Source organism: Diadema setosum, chromosome 20 (genome assembly GCF_964275005.1).
Source record: "Diadema setosum chromosome 20, eeDiaSeto1, whole genome shotgun sequence".
In the NCBI taxonomy this organism is placed as follows: Eukaryota; Metazoa; Echinodermata; class Echinoidea; order Diadematoida; family Diadematidae; genus Diadema; species Diadema setosum.
This window is the reverse complement of record NC_092704.1, coordinates 147907-168521: the sequence shown is the minus strand read 5'-3', so window position 1 is coordinate 168521 and position 20615 is coordinate 147907. Positions and strand designations below refer to the sequence as shown.

General features: G+C 37.6%; 1 protein-coding gene across 1 annotated transcript; it reads left to right on the top strand.

Annotated features, from left to right (window-relative positions):
• Window positions 1–3239: 3239 nt before the first annotated feature.
• LOC140243302 (poly(A) RNA polymerase GLD2-like) lies at window positions 3240–19469 on the top strand. The gene is made up of 12 exons (XM_072322975.1): window positions 3240–3256; window positions 4731–4846; window positions 6464–6561; window positions 8892–8964; window positions 10775–10850; window positions 11141–11178; window positions 11638–11679; window positions 12254–12382; window positions 13127–13167; window positions 13814–13957; window positions 17818–17926; window positions 19258–19469. Exons 1-12 carry the CDS (start codon window positions 3240–3242, stop codon window positions 19386–19388), a joined length of 1014 nt encoding a protein of 337 aa, XP_072179076.1. The 3' UTR covers window positions 19389–19469.
• The last annotated feature ends 1146 nt before the right edge of the window (window positions 19470–20615 follow it).

Here is a 20615-nt window from a genome sequence, read left to right as displayed (position 1 = left end):
CTATCAAAGGATCTTCAACATTCAACATACGGAAAGAATGAAACGAAGCGTAATAATGCAGCTACAGTGGACTCCTCTTATAGCGGCAGTTTTCTTTCGTTAAATCGATATATCATTAAAACCGAACAAATGAAAAATAAAAACAAAACAAAAATGAGCGGATAATGTTGCGTTCTAAATCTTTACTTCTTTGTAATCGGAATTTCGTAATAACCACGTTCGTTATAACAGGAGGGCACTGTATAACTCGTATTGCGACTGGTTAGGTATGGCTTGTGCCGAAAGGGTGGGTTGGGTGGTGGCGCGTCGCGTTAATGGGAACACCACCCTTCGTCCAAAGCCCCCCCCCCCCCCCCCCCGGTTTTGCCGAAAGGGTGCGTTGGGAGCGTTGGGTAGCGTCGCGTTGACTGGAACCCCACCCTTCGTCCAAAGCCCCCCCCCCCCCCCCCGGTTTTGCCGAAAGTGTGCGTTGGTACTTTTTCTCACGTAATATTAAAAGACGAGTTTTGAATTTATATTTTACCTTAAAACAACCATTTCAAAGAGGCTATCGTCCGGATCGGTTTACACTCTATTACCACTTGGTCTACAGCCAGTTGGTCTAATAGACTGTTTAATATCAGTTGGTCTAATAACCAGTTGGTCTAGTCATCATTTCGTCCAATTACTGTTTGGTCTAATTGTTATTTGGTTTAATTTCTATTTGGTCTACAGTCAATTCGTCTAATAATAGCCATTTGGTCTAATTGTTAGTTGGTTTGATTTCTATTTGGTCTACAGTCAATTCGTCTAATAATAGCCATTTGGTCTACTTTTGGTCTATTGTGAGTTGGTCTAATAAGCCAGTTCGGGGTTAGCTCATTGGCACATCGGTACAAATGACCTTTCTTCTTTCTCAGTTGATTAGGCACTCCACGAGTTTTCAAGCGAGAGAAGGTATTTCAGCTTACCCGACTTAACAATTTATGGAATTCATCAGTCAAGTTCAAACAAAGAATGAACTTGCGTAGACCAGGTGGCCAGAATGATCCATCAATTAGCACTTTGGAAAGTATCCATTTCATTATTTTACATTGAATGTATGAACAATCTTTTTCTATTGATATTGTCAAATATCACTTTTGCTGTCAGGTGGATGTGCTGGCGAGCACCACTCATAATGATCACTTGAATAATCATTACATCACAGATGCTTATCTCAGTGAATAAAAACCAACATGCTCTGCCGGTACAGAACAGATGACCTTTTTCTGCTCATGCTCAAAGTGGAACCCCGAACTGGCTTATTCCATTTCGTCTAATCATCAAATGGTCTAAAATAAAACCAAATTTGTCCAATATAAATTTAGTGTACACATCAATAAAAAGGGCCCCCCGCCAAAAAAAAAAAAATAAAATAAAATAAAAAATAGCCCAGTTGGTCATACAGACGAAACGATGATTGGACCAAATGGTACCTGATTAGACCAGGAGGCTGGATATTAGACCAAATGACAATAAGATCAATGGTTATTAGACTAAATGGGTGTAGACTAAATGATGATAGACAGAGGCTAGACCAACTGGGCAATTGACCAAAATTAATGATGTGTACACCAAATTTATATTGGACAATTTATTTTAGACCATTTGATGATTAGACGAAATGGAATTAGACCAACTCATGATAGACCAAATTGGTATTTGATGATATAAATGGCTATTATTAGACGAATTGACTGTAGACCAAATAGTAATTAAACCAAGTATCAATTAGACCAAATAGTAATTGGACGAAATGACGACTAGACCAACTGGTTATTAGACCAACTGATATCAAACAGTCTATTAGACCAACTGGCTGTAGACCAAGTGGTAATAGAGTGTAAACCGATCCGGACGATAGCCTCTTTGAAATGGTTGTTTGAAGGTTAAATATAAATTCAAAACTCGTCTTTTAATATTACATGAGAAAAAGTACCAATAACGCACCCTTTCGGCAAAACCGGGGGGGGGGGGGGGGCTTTGGACGAAGGGTGGGGTTCCAGTCAACGCGACGCGACCCAACGCTCCCAACGCACCCTTTCGGCAAAACCGGGGGGGGGGGGGGGCTTTGGACGAAGGGTGGTGTTCCCATTAACGCGACGCTCCACCACCCAACCCACCCTTTCGGCACAAGCCGTTAGGGCATCATCATTTGTGCCAACCCTGTCATCAATGTGTGTTTACAAGACTCACCTGCAATCACAGACAGATAGACAAACATCAACAGCTGGGAAAACCCACTGAACTTGAAGAGCTCGGTGGGAAAACCCGAGATAATAATGAAACCACGTGATCAATACTTAATTGCAACATAGGCGGGGAATTTCCACAGTTATCCTAATTAGTAACGAGACAGTTTCAAAATCACCATTTGTCCCAGTTCATCCTAGGAGGGTAGACCTCTCATTTGCTGGTAAGAATTATTTTTCTCACTTCTCAGTAGCTAATCGTTCTTTATCTTTATTTTTGTATTTTCTTGCCTTTGAAACGGGGTTCGCTGAAAAGGTTATAGGCACACCGTCAAATGTTGTTCACAGATAGCCAGAAACAGACTGGAAATAAATACTAGCTTAATATGTTACATGTAATTCCTGTTACACCAACGGCTAACGAAATTTCATTAAAACAAGAAAGGTGTTATAATGGTGCTATAATACCGTGGTCAATAGTATATATAGTAGACACACATACACGTTGATATGGGTCCAGGGCAATTACCCCCTGGGCAATTACCCCGGACCGGGCCTTCCCCTGACCCTAACCCCAATCCTAATCCTGAACCTAATCTTAACCCTTACCCAAATTCTAACCCTAAACCTAACCCTAACCCTAATCTTTACTCTAACTTATCACTAACCAATTTTAGCAAGGGGGTATTATTGCCCTCTGGGGGCAATTACCCTGATTATACGCACAAATTTTTGTCTATGTATCTAAGGAAAAAGAGATAGAAGGAGATGGAGAGACATTTTGATATGCATTTTCTCTTTTAAGCGCAAAGAATCATATATTTCATAATATATAGGAGGAAGCTATTTTTATGGGTTGGACGTGATATCAACAAGTGTGTGGTTCATGAAATAAAAAAGGATGAGTATAAATAAGTATGTCTACAAAGAAGCTGTAATAAATTCTGTTACTAGTATGTGTTATTATACTTTCATTTCATGCAGCATTACTATACGGCGAGAATAGAATAAGTGGCTGCAGCAATCATGGCGCAGGACAGAAGGTAAGTCTGTATCGGTTATAGTTTGTTATCATGGTGACAACAAACATTACATATCACAATTCGTCTGTGATTTGTCTTTTACTGAAACATATATTCATAAAAAAAGACATAAAAATGTGTTTAGGGATATTCGACGCAAGAATAATGGCTCATTTACAATCTATAGATAATGTTGACGAAACGTTAATCATTGTAAAATTGTCTAGATTACCCGTGTGTGTGTGTGTGTGTGTGTGTGTGTGTGTGATTTTATTTTGTTTTCTAAATCGTAAGAATTAAAAAATCTGTCTAATTCTAACAATCTTGTAAAGACTAATAATTATAGCTTTTCATGACTGCGAATTGATTTAACAGTAAATTAATCTCATATCTCAGCTTCCCAAGTATAGTGGTCTATACCTGGGAATTTGCGACAGCACACATAGAAATAATTTGGGTATAACACAGCCAGCAAATGTGATTTTAGAGATATGCGGAATGAGTATGTTCAGCTGCATTCCCGTATGCTTAATGACAATTCATTCCATAAAGATACATCCACAAATGGCAAAGGAAACTTGATAATTTGTCAAGGCAAATTAGTTAAAGCAAATTCAAATTGTGTCTTGTAATATTTCTAGTATTATATCTATGGATACGAATGAGCAATATAGAAGCTGAATGAAGCAGATATTACCATTTATATATTAAGATTATATGAACAGACACACAGCTTATATTGAAAAAATATTGAGAAGCCGTAAATGTTGTAATATTGGCACTGATGGACTCTTAATAGGCTGGTAGAAATGGCTCTTATTGCCATCTTTTGGGTGATATACATGCATTTTGAATTGATTCATGAGTAGGGCCTACTCCTCCAAACTTCTACTCCATATCGATTCAAGATGAGGTTGCAATATTTTCAACAAATTATTGTACGTCCCACTTACATCATCAGTTCTAAAGACTTATCACGAAAAGTAATCACATTGCAGTATTTTCAACTCTTAGACAGTATATGCTGCTGGTTTACCTTCCTACAACTCATCTTATTCCGTACTAGAATTGCAAAAATTGGAAAGAAATTTCACCTAACTGGTTAACCCACCAGACGTCATAACAACGAGAGTCAACATTGTCTGATGGTCAGGTGTGGAGAGTCACATGACCATGTATCATTCAACTTTCATTTCACACTGCTGTGTATCTGAATTGCATCGACAATTTAATTGATTCATCGGACATACAAAACAAAACAAAATACGCCATTCAACCTGCTATGTAATTTTATGGCTGTAAACCATGGCTAAAAGGTGTTTGGACTTCGAGGTTTTAGAACAAAATGAAACAAACTAAACGATATTTGGTTGACATCATGATACTAGTAGGCGAAACAATCGAGGAGATAGTGCACACAACAATAACACAGCTAGGAGATGTGCTCACATTTGGTTCTTATCATTTCCAACCTGTTGATGTTCTTGAGAAACAGGTCTCAAGAGATGATGCAGTACTACAAGAGAGAAAAGCTGCAAGCCCCTGGTCTGGATATGATCGTCTACGTAAAAACGAGCCTGGGAAACGTCATTAAAAACGATCTTTACTCCAGTAAGTACTTTGTCATTTATTATAACCTGGACAGCAAAAGAAAGTACCCACTTCTGTCAAAGGCTGCACACAAAAATTCACCTCTTAGAAATAAAAAATTTTTGTACACAGGTATGCTGCAATATCCATTAGAAATCACATACCCAATAGCAAGTGATTATCTTTATTACAAAGAAAAAAAAATGACATGCACAGCATCTTGGCCACTGAATCAAAAGTCACAAAATGTAACAGAATGAGCCTTACAAGCCTAGCAAGACATGGCATAATTTTCCTGATGGAAACTTGCTTAGACCAGAGTAAAGTAATGTCCAGTCTAAAGAGCTAACTGATTTTATTCTGAAAATTAGCATAATCATACAGGAAGGATAGCATCCCTGGAATACAATTAGGCGTTTTCACATCAGCCCGATGTTTCGAAATAGCGCGTTATTTTCTGACTTGTGAAAAACGCCTAATAACATCATTTTGACAAAACAGGTGTTCACTTTGACATATTGGTTGTTTAAAAATGTTATCCATTCAGTGGCCATTTTTTGCATGGTGGAAAGTGCTGTTGTGTGGGATTTCTGATTCTATAGGCGTTTTCACATCAGCCCGATAAAAATCCGAGCTCGAAATATTTTCCGCGATTGCGAATTAGAGCGCTATTTCATTTCTTATTCACATCAGCCCGAAGAGGGGGTAGCCCGAATAGTAAAAAATTTTAAAATAGCTAATTCGACAGCTGAGTATGTGCAAACAGCATCAGTAATGTGTGTGCCCGCTCAAAAATTCCTCATGATTTGTGTGCAATTTGCCTCGATCGATCGGGTCACACACGCTAGGCATGATGGGATTCATCGCGCTAATTTCTCGAGTCGTTTTCACATTATCAAATAGCGCGCTACTATCCCGCTATTTCAGAAATTTCCCGAGTTGGAGTCGAGAAATTTTTTCGATCAGAGCGATACAATTAGCGCGCTAATTTGTGTTCACATTATCAAATAGCGCGCTATTTCGCTATCGGGAAAATTTCCCAAGTCAGAAAATAGCGCGCTATTTCGAAACATCGGGCTGATGTGAAAACGCCTACTGACCAAGATGCTGTGCATGTCAAGTTCTTCTTTGTTATGAAGACATTCACTTGCTTATGTGCATGTGATAAGTAAGGGGCAGTGTAGCACACCTGTGTACAAAAATTGTATATTTCTAGGGGGTGAATTTTTGTGTGCGGCCTTCGACAGAAGTGGGTACTTTCTTTTTCTGTCCAGTGTATATTATATATATATATATATATATATTTTTTTTGGTATATATTTATTAGTTGTATAGATGTATAAATTATAATGTATATTTAAAAAAAAAAAAACCCAAGAGCTTATACAATAGCAAGTTTCCTGAGTTAAAAGAAAAGAAAAGAAAAGGAAAAAAAAAACAAAGTCACAAAGTATTTGCATATATACACGTCCGTATAACACATCTCCCTACAAGCATTGTTAACAGTGTTTCAATTAACTTAGCCTGGGAAACAAGCACATCTAACAGTTCTTCTCTTTCTTAAATTGATAAAAACTATTTGTCTTAGTTGCCTGGTATTACTTTTATCACGATTATGTCGACTTCCTTTGTTTGTAGATGCCAAGTTGTGTCTGTTTGGGTCTGCAGTGAGTGGCTTTGGTGCCGATGGTTGCGATGCCGACCTGACATTGTGGTTTCCCGATTCCAGCCATGGTGTAAGTAGTGTGTGTGTGTGTGTGTGTGTGTGTGTGTGTGTGTGTTTCCTTTGTTAGCCCTAGCAGCTAGTAATAAATGTATGTATAAAGTACATGTGTACCTATTTTCTTAAAGTAATGTAAACATCAAAATCAGTCTAACTGAAGAAATATTTTATATGTATATATATACACTCAGCAAAAAAAGAAAGTAAACGCTTTTTCAAGTTTAGATTTCTCATAGAATATCTAGCTGAAAGCTAATGTATTATATACCATATTGAAGATGATTTAATTGGCTGTCAACCTGGTAGGTCAACAAAAAGGTAAACTTAACGCATGAATGAACACCATTGTTCATCTCTTCCAGGGCACAAAAGTAAAAATTGGAAAACTGCACAAGTTGTCATTCATGTGTATGAGCTCTTCAGTAGAACAATAAGAACAAACAAAAAAATTTCACATAAAAAGAAACATAAAATTAAGTTGCAAAAACAAACCTTTGATCTCTATGATATCTTTAAAGCCTAAAAGACCAAATAAGGCTAAAAATAATTGGGGAAAATAAAGCATCTTATGTCAAATCTAAATTTAATTAAATAAGAGAAGAAGTAATAATTAACAAAAATGGTACAAATTTGAGTTTTTTAGGAAGTTGTTAATAATGTTTGGTTCTTGAAATTGTCACATGGATTTTAAATCACTAGTTTAAAAGAAACAAATAAAGAAATTCTGCTCATTTAACCATCTTGATGCTTTTTATTCCCTTTGTCATTTGAAGTTTGACTTGACAGAAAATTCTTATCTTCCCCCTTTAGTTTACCACTTTGTTTTTCTTAGAGGTAATAACGAGATAAAGAGAACAAAAACTTATTTTTCCTATTTCATTCATGTCTGTCGTTGTGTTAAACTGGTCTTTTGTTGTCAATGTTATCGTGAAGGGCATTTGCAAATGAAAGAGAACATGTCAATTTTTGCAATTTTTAATTTTGTGCCTTGGAGGACAAAAACAAATGTACTCACTCATGTGTAAAGTTTTCTTTTTAATTAACCTATGAGCTTGATAGCCAATTAAATAACCTTTAATATGGTATATAATTCATTGATTTTCATAAAAATCTTCTATAAAGAATATGACCTCGAAAAAGTGTTTACTTTTTTTTTGCTGAGTGTATATAATCTATGTGTGTGTGTGTGTGTGTGTGTGTGTGTATCAATGTTTATATATAATACTCTGAATCGATTTCTTTTGGTACCGAAGGGAACTAGACCTAATGTGATACGTAGAAGATGGATATGGACAAATAGGAGAGAAAGAGAAGGAGAGAGAGAGAGAGGAATGAGGGGGAGGAGAAAGGGAAAAAAAAGGGGGGGGGGAGGTGGAGGTCAGACAGTGGCAGGGACCTGCGGGTATTATAGCAACAGTCGAATATCTAAAATTGCCAGGAGACTAAAATTCCCTGGTTGATCTCTATGTTTGTGATATGCTCCATGGACGATGGGTGATTTGATCCATTGTTCCCATTAGCCAAAAATTTTGTTCATGCATGCAGATGTATTCTGCAGCATTCGCAGAATTATTGTATTAAGGACTCCTGGCTATGTTTTCTTTCAACTAGGGTGATTGTTCGGGTGCACGTCACAAGACCAACACCCACGAGTCATACAGCCCACGAGTCATACAGCTCACAAGTCATACAGCCCATTAATTCGACACTAAGCTAACAAGGCCCACGAGACGGACACATTAACATTAACATTGTATCTGTCGAACTCGTGGGCTGTTTTTGCCTAGTGTCGAACTCATGGGCTTTATTTGCCTAGTGTCGAACTCATGGGCTGTATGACTCGTGAGCTGTATGACTCATGGACCTGTTTTCAATGTCGAACTCATGGGCTGAATGACTCGTGGGTGTCGGTCTAGTGGGATGACCCCGATGGTTCGTGGGTCTCTTGTGGAGTGCTGAAAGGATTGTTTTGTTTTGTTTTGTGAACTCTGACCTCAAGTTCAACTTGTTTAGAAGTAGTAGTCTTTTCACCAGGCGCCTCTATCCAGGTGTTGCAACAGCAAAACGTACTAAAGCAGGTTATGTATTGTCACACTTTGTATATTTTTACCAACTTATAATGGTCCCCATGACGGATGCAAGTTGTGAGTCGATGATGTAATATTGTTAGAGAGAGAGAAAGAGAGAGAGAGAGGGCGTGAGGGATCGGAATGTTTAGAAACATGACTAGTGACACAGGTCAACAAAAAGAATGCTAACAAAGCGATTAACCAAAGTAAGTATAATATGATGCAATGTCATCTATCGCTTTGAATACCTTCTCTTTTTTTTTCTTGCCATCAGGAACATGACAAAGCTCGAGCTGTGGAGATCCTGAGGAGATTAGAAAGACACCTGAAAGGGATGGGACCATCAAGTAAGAATTCCAGAATGACCCTCCACCTTGTCCATAATGTTATTCATTTGCATATACTTAAATACCTTACAACTTACACATTTAATTGCGTCTTAAGATAGCTGCTACTCTTGCTATTCACTGATTTCTTTAGTCATGTTACTTGATCATTTCCATCTGTGAGTCTGCCAATAGTATTACTGCTAAAAGGCATAATAACAAGGAGCCATAGATATGATAGAATATCTTCTTTCTTTCTTTTTTTTTCAAGCCTTTGTCCAAAGCTGTTTTAACAAAGGAAAAGTTGTGGACTCCTCGGTTGACATCAGTGCAAATCGTAAATGCATATTTATTCTTTTTCTTGTTGTTGTTGTTGTTGTTGTGGATTATGCTAGAGACCCTTGCCCTATAAGCGATATAATGCGTCACCTGACTCAGAACATCTGTGTTAATCATGTGCACTGTCTAAACTGCATATTATTTTTTTTTTCAAAGAAATAGTATGTCTAATTACTGTCTTATCTAAATTCCTTTCCTTCTAAACGTTGCAAACTATCCTATGATTACCTGTCAAGTACATAGATGACATATGTATGGCCAAAATACAATTAAAGGTAATGGATTTATATATATATATATATATATGTATATATTCTAAAGAATTGATATAAATGTTATAATGATTGTTAGTGTTAAATATTATTGTTGATACTGGCGCATTAATCCCATGGATGTTATATGTGTTGTATGTTCAATGTGTACCTGCAATTATCTAAAGAGATAATTGACCTGGTTATGTATAAACATTTTCTTGAATAAAGAAATGACTCAATCAAAAAAAAAAAAAAATGATTACCTGTCAAGTACATAGATGACATCTGTATGGCCAAAATACAATTAAAGGTAATGGATTTAAAACAGCATGCTGATGATCATTATAATAATCTCTTTTTTTTTTTAATTTGATTCTAACATAATCATTATGATATATTGTGACCGTGCATCACAAAATCAACAAAAAGTACGTCGCAAACATTGATTTTGTATGAGGAATGTAATAGGTGAACTTGGGTCAACCTACCCGATCTTGAGTTTTTCATATTTTCTGAAGGAGCAAGTATTCCTCTGCTTTATGCTAAAGTTTGGGATCATAAAACGAACAAGAAATTGTGTTTTCTAATAGTTTTTCTCGAACATTGTTTTTTATTAGGATATTGTGATTACATGTGTATCAGAGTCGCCTTTTCATTTCTTAAACTCTGTACACACTCTTCACTTTCATCTCTAAAAACTTTTACAAGAACAATGCTAATGCTTTGAATGTTGAACAGAATGTGTTAATAATAAAGCATGCTCGATTTCATTAATCTGATAATCTCTTCATTGTTGTTGCTCCGCTGGGTTACATCCTGTTTTTGCCCCTTCCATTGCACAGCTAGCACAGCTTGGTAAAGGTTAAGCAGTCGAATAGACTCTGTACTTCAGAGCTTCTTTTCTCAGCTCACACTTTCACAAAGAGTATGTGCTTTCTTGACAGTATTTAGATTACGAGAGACCATCTGAATTGAGTTGTACATCATTTTAAAGCTTAAAGTCTGCTCTGTCAGAATCTACTCTAAGCTAAACATCCATGTCTGGCAACTTTTTGTTGGTTTTGTCATGCAGGGTCACAATTACAAAGACGACAAATGTTGATTATGATATAATTTCATTTTTTATTGAGCGTGCAAACGTTGCTATATTGTTATGATTGTTATTAAAACGATATTGAAATTGAAAGTCTAAAATGTTTCACTGTTATAACTTCCATAATCTTTTACTATTATTCTAGGTCCGATAGTCGTCACCAATGTGATACTGGTCCCTGCCACTGCGGCAGTGCCAATCCTGAAGATGCGCCATGTGAGGTAATGTCAGATCACTCGCAATTCATTGATAACATGAAAGTCTACTTCTATTAAAAGACAACAAACAGACAAACAAACAAACAAAAACCGCCCTAACTGAATAACAAAACGAACTTTCGTCAATTTTTATGAACGGAATCATTTAATCGTATCGTTGATTTGTCTAATACCTATTTTAGTAATACATTGTAGTGGTAGGTACGATTTTGTTCACTGTGGCAGTTGTGATGAGACTTTATACGACCTTTCCCCCTGATGATTAATTCAAGGAATTTCGATTTTCTGTACAGGCATGGCACTGAAATTGACCTGAACATTGACGTAACTGGGGTATGTACTACTTTGTTTGAACCAAGTTTCAATTATTGTTTTCTTTGTGTAAATTTACATGCATCATTTTTGTCACTAAAGAAAGTGAGATTTATGTTTGCATAATATTTCATTAAATAAAATAAAAAAAAAACGAAATAAATTTGAACTGAACATTGAACTCAACTGTAGACCTTTTTGATTCAACATTTGGTTAGCCAAAAGTTGTCATTCCTGGGTTAATGTTAATAGGTTACGTTTGCTTCTTTAAGACAAACTTTAATAGTCATGTAACGTGTACAGCATTATTTAGAGTTTAACAAAATTCTACATGCCAAAATGAAATATATAAAACCATTTCAGCCATTTTTTTTTTTTACAAAGTATAGTAGTTATGACAAAAATGTCAATCGTGGCCGTACAATAATGCATAAAATCACATAGTAGTAAATTCTTATCACCTGCATGATTTCACCACGGGGCGTTCTCGATTCCTATCTTCAGAAACTGTACGTCGAAGGTAAGAAATTTGATCAGTTTTAAGCTTTGCAGAGATGTCCCTCTGCATATTCATTACTGATTTACCATTGTGAAATGAGAAGAAATAACTATACAGTTCTACTAACCACAAAGAATTCCTCTGAACTCCTCTCTTTTATACTGTCTGCCATTTTGTAGACAACTCAAACGTTTTTCTTTCACACCCGGACCCTCACATCTTGGCATACATCAGTCTCAGAACTCGAAAATAACATTCATTTTCTTTGATCAGGGCAAATAATGGTCATTGAACCTGCAAGAAAGAAAAAACTGTATGATTTTCAGCAATTCATCAAATAATCTTCCCCTGCATGGCTATTATCTTAGACAGCAAAGTCCTGGAAATTAAGTCCGCTACCACATTTTTAGCTTTAACTATAAGCAAATAAACTTTCCTGGAAAACTCATACAAAACGTATTGATAATGTTTGTCTATCGTATCCCTAAACGGACGAGTCATTAATAGCGTAATTATCTTCCATCATCCTCCCTTCTAATGTTGTATTTTACCTTGGTTTTACTGTACTTACAAATATGGTTATCTTTTTTTTCAGAGGATAATCGTGTAGGTCCTTTGGGGTTCATCGTGAAGCAGTGGGCCAAGCGAAATGGCATATGTAATCCTCGTGAAGGCACCCTCAACTCCATGTCCTGGGTTCTCATGACGATCAACTACATGCAAGGTTATAGTCAGTCCTATTAAGTCTGCCAGGGCCATTGTTTTAATATGGAAATAGAAATACAATTGTACATGCATGAGGCTCCATGACGGCACCATGCAAGCAGTTCGAATAGTCCCTGATGAATTCATATAAGGTATGTCTGGAAAATCATGTATACCAGGCAGAGAGGAACATACTTGTAATCAACACTTTGAACACTGTGCGTCCCCATGTAATAAGTTCATATGAAGATATTCATAGTATCTATCGCCTTTGTTTTATCATTTAAACTTGTCTGATTATTGCTCAGTTAAAATGTAATGATTGTTTGTAGGGAATCAGTTCTAACAAGACCCTTATGTGCTTTTTATGAGGCCTCCATTCAAAAATGTATTATTGTACCACGGCAATTGTGTGGGGGTTTTTTTATGTTATGTCGTAAAATTGAAATGAGTGAATGAATAGTTGGTGTGTGTGTTTGTGTACGTGGAAGAAACGTTAACCTTTGTGTAGAAGGAATAACTGAATTAAAAGTATCGTATGATTATTATTGAAGATACTTGTTTTCCCCTTGCTTTTAACCATTACTTGCTATTTTAACTATTTTGGTAATGAAATATACAACTAACAACTAATGAGTTAATTGTAGTTGTACTGAAAACCTTCTAACATTGCTGTGTATGTTTACAGAAAACTATTTGGCAATTTAATTTTTCGGCTTCTAACATCATTTTTGTGTTTTATTTTGCATACGTGATGAAAAAGTTGTTGGACAGCTCAAGGTCGTCTTTGAAGCACCTGGTCATGTAAATATAAGCACCTGCTTCCATTTCTTTTGTTATGATTACTTTCGATCTACAATTAGTGCAAAAAGAACAGAAATGTCTCCTCTTTGCTGAAGATTGGCAAGCTAAGTATTACAGGTAAATCCAACGTCATTTAAAGCGTACAAAATCTGATGTACATACATATTTTTCCTGGTCAGTTTGCTGGCAGGAAGCAGAAACTTCATATCCGAGAACAACTTACAACTGCTTATAGGTTCTCGATAAATCTTAGGCTGTGGTTAAAATCAACTCACGCCTAACGCGTAATAGTTCATAACGGTTGCAATCTGGAGCTCCGAGACTTGAGTATCTAATTTTTTCTATTCTCGCAGTAGAGATCAGTAAAAGTCATGCTAAATCATGTATAGTGTATAGACCCTTACTCTAGCAGCAAGTACACATGGCCAATCTTGACATTAGTACATGTATGAAAAGCAGAGACAGATTAATGCACACTATTTGTAAATAACCATGGTAAGATAGGAGAATCCACTGATGTTTCAGATTCATTCGGTTAGTTGGTAATAGTAGGAAACTACTGAATGAAAGCACACGATGTGATTAGCAAGTCGGTCGCAGAGCTAAAGATTTTCGGTTTAAGATACTGTTACGTTCTTTCCAACAGATTGGTTGGCATAATCTTTCAAGGCACGTGAACATCGCCCAGGTTGAGGAATATCTGCTTGGCACAAAACCTCATCTGCATGTCTTCAACAGACGAGTCGACGGTCAATTGTTTGGAACCAGCAGTCTAGGTGATCTCCTGCAGGTAGGCGGAGGTTATGTGGAGTGCGGTCGAGTATAATAGGCGTGTCTTCATCAGACTGATGGAACCCCAATAACGCGCTAATAAGGAATTTCGTTTAAACTCGCCTAAGCTCCAAATGCAATGGCTTATAGAGCACAGTTCGTCTTTACTAAAGCCCTGCTTTCACGGACCTTAACCCATAAACGTCGGGACGGCATCCGGAGAACAAAATTCCTCTCCTCGGGCAGTAAAACCACGGGAGAGAGCGAGGAGTACCGTTTCAAGAGATACACACGGAAAACCTCCGGATGCTTTCATAACAACCCACCATGCACGTGGTCAGCGATCGCGATGTCTCGTACTGTCTTTGACTATTGCCCTTGCGTGTTGAGTTTATCAAAGGAATATTACCGCGAAAGCGTTTTAACAGAAGGGTTGTCGGGGTAATGTCGGGGTATACTCCAGCAGGATAGGGTAGAATTTGGCAAAAATTCCCGCGACAACGTCTGAGTAACATTTTGCTGGGCCCTTTTAGCAGGAAGGGTGAAAGAGATTGCCCGGGCGTGTCGCGGTAACTCCGGTTTGAAAAGCTCAGTTAAAACGGTGCTTTAGATATTCAGATATAGATTTAGATATACAAAGTAAAGAAAAAATATGTGAAAATAAATATGATTACACTTCACATTTTCCTATTGCTCGTGAAAGTTTCTTCTCGCTTTACAATGTTTGAAAGTTGTTGACAGGTCGATATGGATAGACAGACAACAGACAGATGGAGGAAACTGAAGAAAACGGTTGGCTTGACAGCTCTGTATAATCAATGAAATTACTGAAATTACTGAAATGGGAATGAATTTCCAAGTACAAAGTTGTGAAAAAAAAAACAGCGGTTCCATGTTACAGCTCCCCCATTAGGTCAATGTTGTCTGCGAAACGGACGTTACAGACCGGCCTGCCATCAATGCTGATGAAGGTGTGATGGTCTGTAAGGACCTCTTGCATGATCCTCTCCAGAAAGATGCTAAAGGGTACTAGAGACAGTATAATACAGCCTTATCTTACTCCGACTGTGGTCCGGAAGAATCGCCCTTAATTCTGGTTGTCAACGAAGTCTCTTAGATCATGCCACATAACAGGCCTCTGCGCCATGTCCGATCAAAATGTATTCTTAAAATCAATAAAGCTGTGGTAGAGGTCTTTATGGTGTTGCGCAGATGTTTATCAAAGAGGACTTGACAGTTGAAAATCGGTTTCACAGTGCTCCTCCCTCTTTTAAAGCCTACTTATTCTTCTGATAGCAGTTCCTCAGCCTTTGATTTCAGTCTGTCGAGGATGATACGGAACACTTTGCTAGGGTGGTTGATAAGACTTATCGTCCTGTAGTTTTGGAATTGCTTGAGGTTGACCCTTATAGGTAAAAGAATCATTAGTGATCGGATCCACTCCTTTGACCGCTTCTTTTGGGTCTCAATCTGATGACGTAGCATTGTTAGTACCTTCATGGTCTCTTTCCCTCCAATCTTCAAAGGGTCAGCTGGCGCATTTAATCCATTCCTGCAGATTTCCCTGGCTTCAGATTCTGTACTGACGCCTCAACCTCTTTCTTCAGTACCTGCAGATCGTTCTTGTTGTCTGCATGTCCTAGGCCATCCTGCAGTATGGAAGTGTCTACGTTTAAAGATAATGAATTGGAAAATTGAGCAAAGAAAATGGGATTCCATCGGGATTCGAACCCGAGACCTCCGGATTGCCAGCCCTGTGCTCTACCGACTGAGCTATAGAAAGCCCTAGTTCAGTATTCGTCCCAGAAACCCTAAATTGTCAATGCTCGGATGGTCAGAAGCTATAGCAGTGCGCTTTAAAATTATTAAAAAAAAAATATAGTTGCAAAGGCTATTGCAATATTCCGTACACCTGTTTAGAACTTTTTCACTCTCTGTCAGTAAGCCTGCCATCTTTATCTGCGATGACTATTGATGTAAGCTGGTTGGTCCTTTTGAGGGTCTTGAGTGTGTTGTAGGATTTTTGTAGTTCCCTACTTCCATGCCTTTCTTGATTTTCTTACACTTGGCCTCTATCCAGTTTTCCACATCTGTTTTTTTTTTTTTTTTTTTTTTTAAATCTGTAGGCCTATCCCAGCGTCTTTATTCACCTGTTGGCACTGCATTCTGGCCAAAACACTAGAATGTTTCTTTCCTCTCAGTTCTCGTCTCTTATCGCACAGATCTAAGATTTTATTATTTTGTAAGGCAAGGTTGGATTCCTTCAGCATCCTTCCAACAACTTTTTCAACTGTTGCAATTAGCACAACTTTGATGTTTTCAGCAAGGGTGTGTACATCGCTGTCAAACTTCACATATTTGTGCTTGGAACACTTCCGCTATTTTAGGGTCCTTCAAATTCCCTACGTCAAAACTAATTTGGATATCGACTACACTTTAGCATGAGCTCGAAAGTTGGCCAGAAAAGATCGTGATCGCTGGCGCTGTTAGTGCCTGGGAACATGTTTGTGTTTATACCAGATTTGTAGCGTTGTGGGGGCAGAATAAAATTTACTTGGATGTACCTGAATAGTTTATTAGATGGGGGGGGGGGGGGGGGGGTTGGGCTAATGTAAGGTAGTGGCTTTTGGCAAACTCTAGCAATCTCATGCCTCTGTCGTTGTTTTTCTTAATTTTGAATTTTCCTTGTTTGCCTGGTTAATTAATTAGGTATGAATCCGGGCCAATTACTACCTTTCTATTCCAGCCACCATTGATTATGAGCATGTCTTCCTTCGGAATGGTTGCTATGACGGAGTCAATCTGTTTGTAGAATTCCTCAATTTTTTGGTCATTTTAGTTTGACGTCGGAGCATGTACCTGAATGATCGACAGTTTACAGAAGTTTGACAGAAATTCGGATGGCTATAAGTCTCTGTTTGATTTGGGTGTGCAACTGATAACACCATCTGCAATTCCCTTTCGTACAAGGAAGGGCACACCAAACTTATTTAGAATTTATAGGAACATACACACAGAGGTAGAGTTGAGACAACGACATAACAAATACATCATGTCAATTTGACACACAGATAATAAAACAAAATGATTCCTTGAAAATGGTATAACAAAGCAAGCAGATTTATCTGCACTAGGCCCAAGGTATATCAAACTAGATTTTTTTTTTCTATTTTTTTTTTTGGGGGGGGGGGGTCAGTTTTCATATCAAATTTTGGCAAAGAAATGAAAAGAAATGAAACATTTAGCTAAGCAGTATTATTTGCACCTATTCACACACACGCACAAACAAGCACGCTTTGTAACGCAAGACAGCTACGTCCAGAAAACGTGCACAGAAAAACAAAGACAAAAACAAAAACAAAACACACACACAACAATGTGAAGTGTAAGTGCCTACTTTGTATTATCAAACCTACCGTACAGAGTTGAAACAGAAAAAAGAAGAGAAGATTGGCAAAGATCGTTTAATTATACACCATTGTGAAAGCTTGCATTTGAAATTTGGACGGTTAAGTTTGATGTTGAATTATCTACTCTATATAAAATTGTAGAGTGGTCCTATGAAATGACAGAAATTACACAATTGGGAATGTAGGCAATTTGAAAAGTTAGATAATGAATTAAAGTTCTCAATAATTCAGCTTGGTTCAGACTAGATAAAAAGCAAAAGAGATCTTCTACAATTCCCTGCTGATGAAGTTATCAAGTGATATGAAAATCCATTCTAAAAGTTGTAAGGGTAGAAAACTAAGAAATTTTGGCGGAGTAAAGAGCAGTAAGTGAGTTGGGTATATGTCAGTTATTAATACTTATATGACTCTATATTCTTATGTTCGTTTTAACAACATTCACTTTTTTAAAACCAAATTCTGTTTACAGGGCTTCTTTGCGTATTACGCAGACTTCAACTTCGAAAATTCAAAGATTGCTGTACGAACAGGAAGCGCACCTCGCCGACCAATGACCATGGAGAAAATCTTTATTGAAGGTAAATTTGAGAATTTATGACTTGTTGATTCCGCTCACGATTAAAGACTGATCAAACTAAAAACTGATATGACCATCATTCTTGGCTGAATATTGAGAAAATATCATATTATTGCCTTTTGTTTACAATACGTTATGTACTTTAATCCAAGTAACGTCACGGTTATGTACGAGTATAGCTGATAGACTCTGAGACTATTGACCACATAAACAGATAACCTGAAAATCACACAAACCTTTTCGCTGATTCGCTGGAGGCCATCACATGACAACGTCGTTTCCTTTCGACTAAAATTAAAATTTGAAGAAGACAATGCAGTTCTGTTGCCCCAGGGCATTTTAATCGAGTCTTCAATCGCATTTGCGTACCTCTGAGACGATGAGAGCCATAGTTCAAGTTATATTAAGCTATCGGTATATGATTCGTTAGAAGTATATTATGTCCTTGCAGTCAATAGAAAACTGACCAGATCAGGGTTACCAAGACGTACCTATCAGTGTTCCTCCCTTTTGATACGTTGGGTTTGTCGCAGTAGGAACTTATCCCTGAGAGTTTCTTTTTTCCCCCAAGGAAAGTCGAACAGTTTAGGATGTTATATCAATCTATTGATACTTAAATTTGCCAATAGGGTCAGGCACCAAATTCTCTTTTTTTCTCATATTATCCCAGTTCTCAAACGTTTCTTACAGGCTCCCAGTACGTAAAGAAATGTTTAAAATCTTACTCCACATAACGGAAAGTAATGTATTGTCTGGCTCCGTAATACTTGAACATTATTACTGTATTTCAGAATATTCTCCTGGCAGGAATCTCCATTTTTTCTAGGAAAGTACAAAACAATAACAGTCCGAAAAACTATCTCAACTCTTGCACAAAAAGCTTTTATTTCTAACAGCCCTATATGATTGCACTGTAGCTGTTCCACTGAGGGTCCGTAGAATCCATAGATAAAATTCAAAAGAATCATAAGTCATACATGTTGAGATTTTGTTTGAGTTAAACATTTGTAATTTGTTTGTATGTTTTTATCTCTCCCTTCACGTTTTAGGCCTCTGCTCCTCATAATAGGTCACTTACTATAGATTGATGGCTCATTGCAAATACTGAAGCTTTTATTATAATGAAAATAGACAGGTGTAAACTTCACTCCGCAACTTTCTGGCGTAACTTGTTTGTCGTCCCGATGAGTCCCTATGGCCTACAACAATCTCATCAACCAGTAGCTGCTCATGTAGGCCTACTAATGTATATGTGTGTGTGTCTAATCTGGTAATGTAACATTTCCTTCGATGCCGATTAAGAAAGGAATATAATAACTAATTTCTTGGCAGGTCCAGAGAAGGGCACCAATACAGCTTCTGCTGTTCATGTCTCTGGTTTCAATAAGATCCGGGATAAACTTCGTCGAGCGAGAAATATCCTGGCACGCAATGAAAACTGGATGAACATCATGGCACCATAAGCATCTAAAAGAGAGTTTTGCCAGCTTTTAACACAATATCATGTAGACACGTCGTAGATAAGCGGTCCCAAAAGCCTCGAGTTCAAGAAATCTTGAAAAGAAAGAATCTTTCTCCTCTAGAAGCAGGAGTGATAGACCTATGTATTGAGTGTTGTAAATACGTATATCAGTGGCAGCAATTGCAGGTTTTTTAGTGGTAGGTCTGGGGTACCTCCTATGGGCCCTGTGGGGACCAAGTTTTGGGGAGGGGTATTTCTCACACTTTCTTCTTCTTCTTGACAAGGTCAAATCTTTGTAAAACTTGGCGGGTAGCATCCCTATTGTCCTAGAGTCTCAATTATATCAAATCCATAGCCCGAATTAGGAAATCTTTTAATGTCTGTTCTAGAACCAGGAGTGAGCTAGATATGCTCTGATTTATGCGTTAGTACATTAATTACTGTCCCGAGTTGTTCTTGGGGTACCCGGGAGTGCCCGCCTCCATCTTCGGGGATTCGTGGGGAACCAAGTATTAATATTGGAGTGATTTTCAGCTTCGTACATTGAAACGCATTGTCAGATTTTTATCAAAATTGGAAGGTATTATTGCGAAAGTTGATAGAATAATATTTGTACGAATGGGCACCATCTCCCACTTAGGGTTCCGCAGGGAACCCAGAACCCGTATTCCCGAGATTTTCTGACGATTCTCTTTCTATAAACCAGAAATGACAGGGTTAAAATGCTGTAAGTACGTTGTATCTTGAAATTTGTTTGGGTCGAACTCCAGAATGTTGCCGTCGGCCAAGTTCTTGAAATCGCATGGTCAAATCTGTCACCAAACTTGACACGTGGGCATATATTCGCTAGGGTGAAAAAAAGTGATTATATAATTGTTTATATGGACATCTACAGAATCAGAGAATCCGTATAACTGCATAAAATCAGAAATGCTCTGATTAAATACATCAGTCATGTTAGTGAGTGTACTTTCAATAGAAATGTTTGGCCCAGGACAAAATCGGAACCCGGATATAACATTTTTTTTTCTTCTATTTTGAATGCATGATTAAATTTCTACAAACTTCGCAGTTATCACTTTAGTTATTATTACCGCTGTGATAGCATACACAAAAGGTCACGATGCGCACTGGAGGCCCCAAATCCACACAATTTTACTCAGACTTTTTCCCTCATGTGCTTGCAAGAATGCATATAGAACAGTGTAGTAGAGATATTCATATTCAC

Bases quoted from the DNA above. Each gene is read 5' to 3' on its own strand.
- LOC140243302 (XM_072322975.1), top strand. The intron at 4,847-6,463 runs GTAAGTACTTTG...CTTTGTTTGTAG, and splicing joins TAAAAACGATCTTTACTCCA to ATGCCAAGTTGTGTCTGTTT. The intron at 13,958-17,817 runs GTAGGCGGAGGT...TTCTGTTTACAG, and splicing joins GTCTAGGTGATCTCCTGCAG to GGCTTCTTTGCGTATTACGC.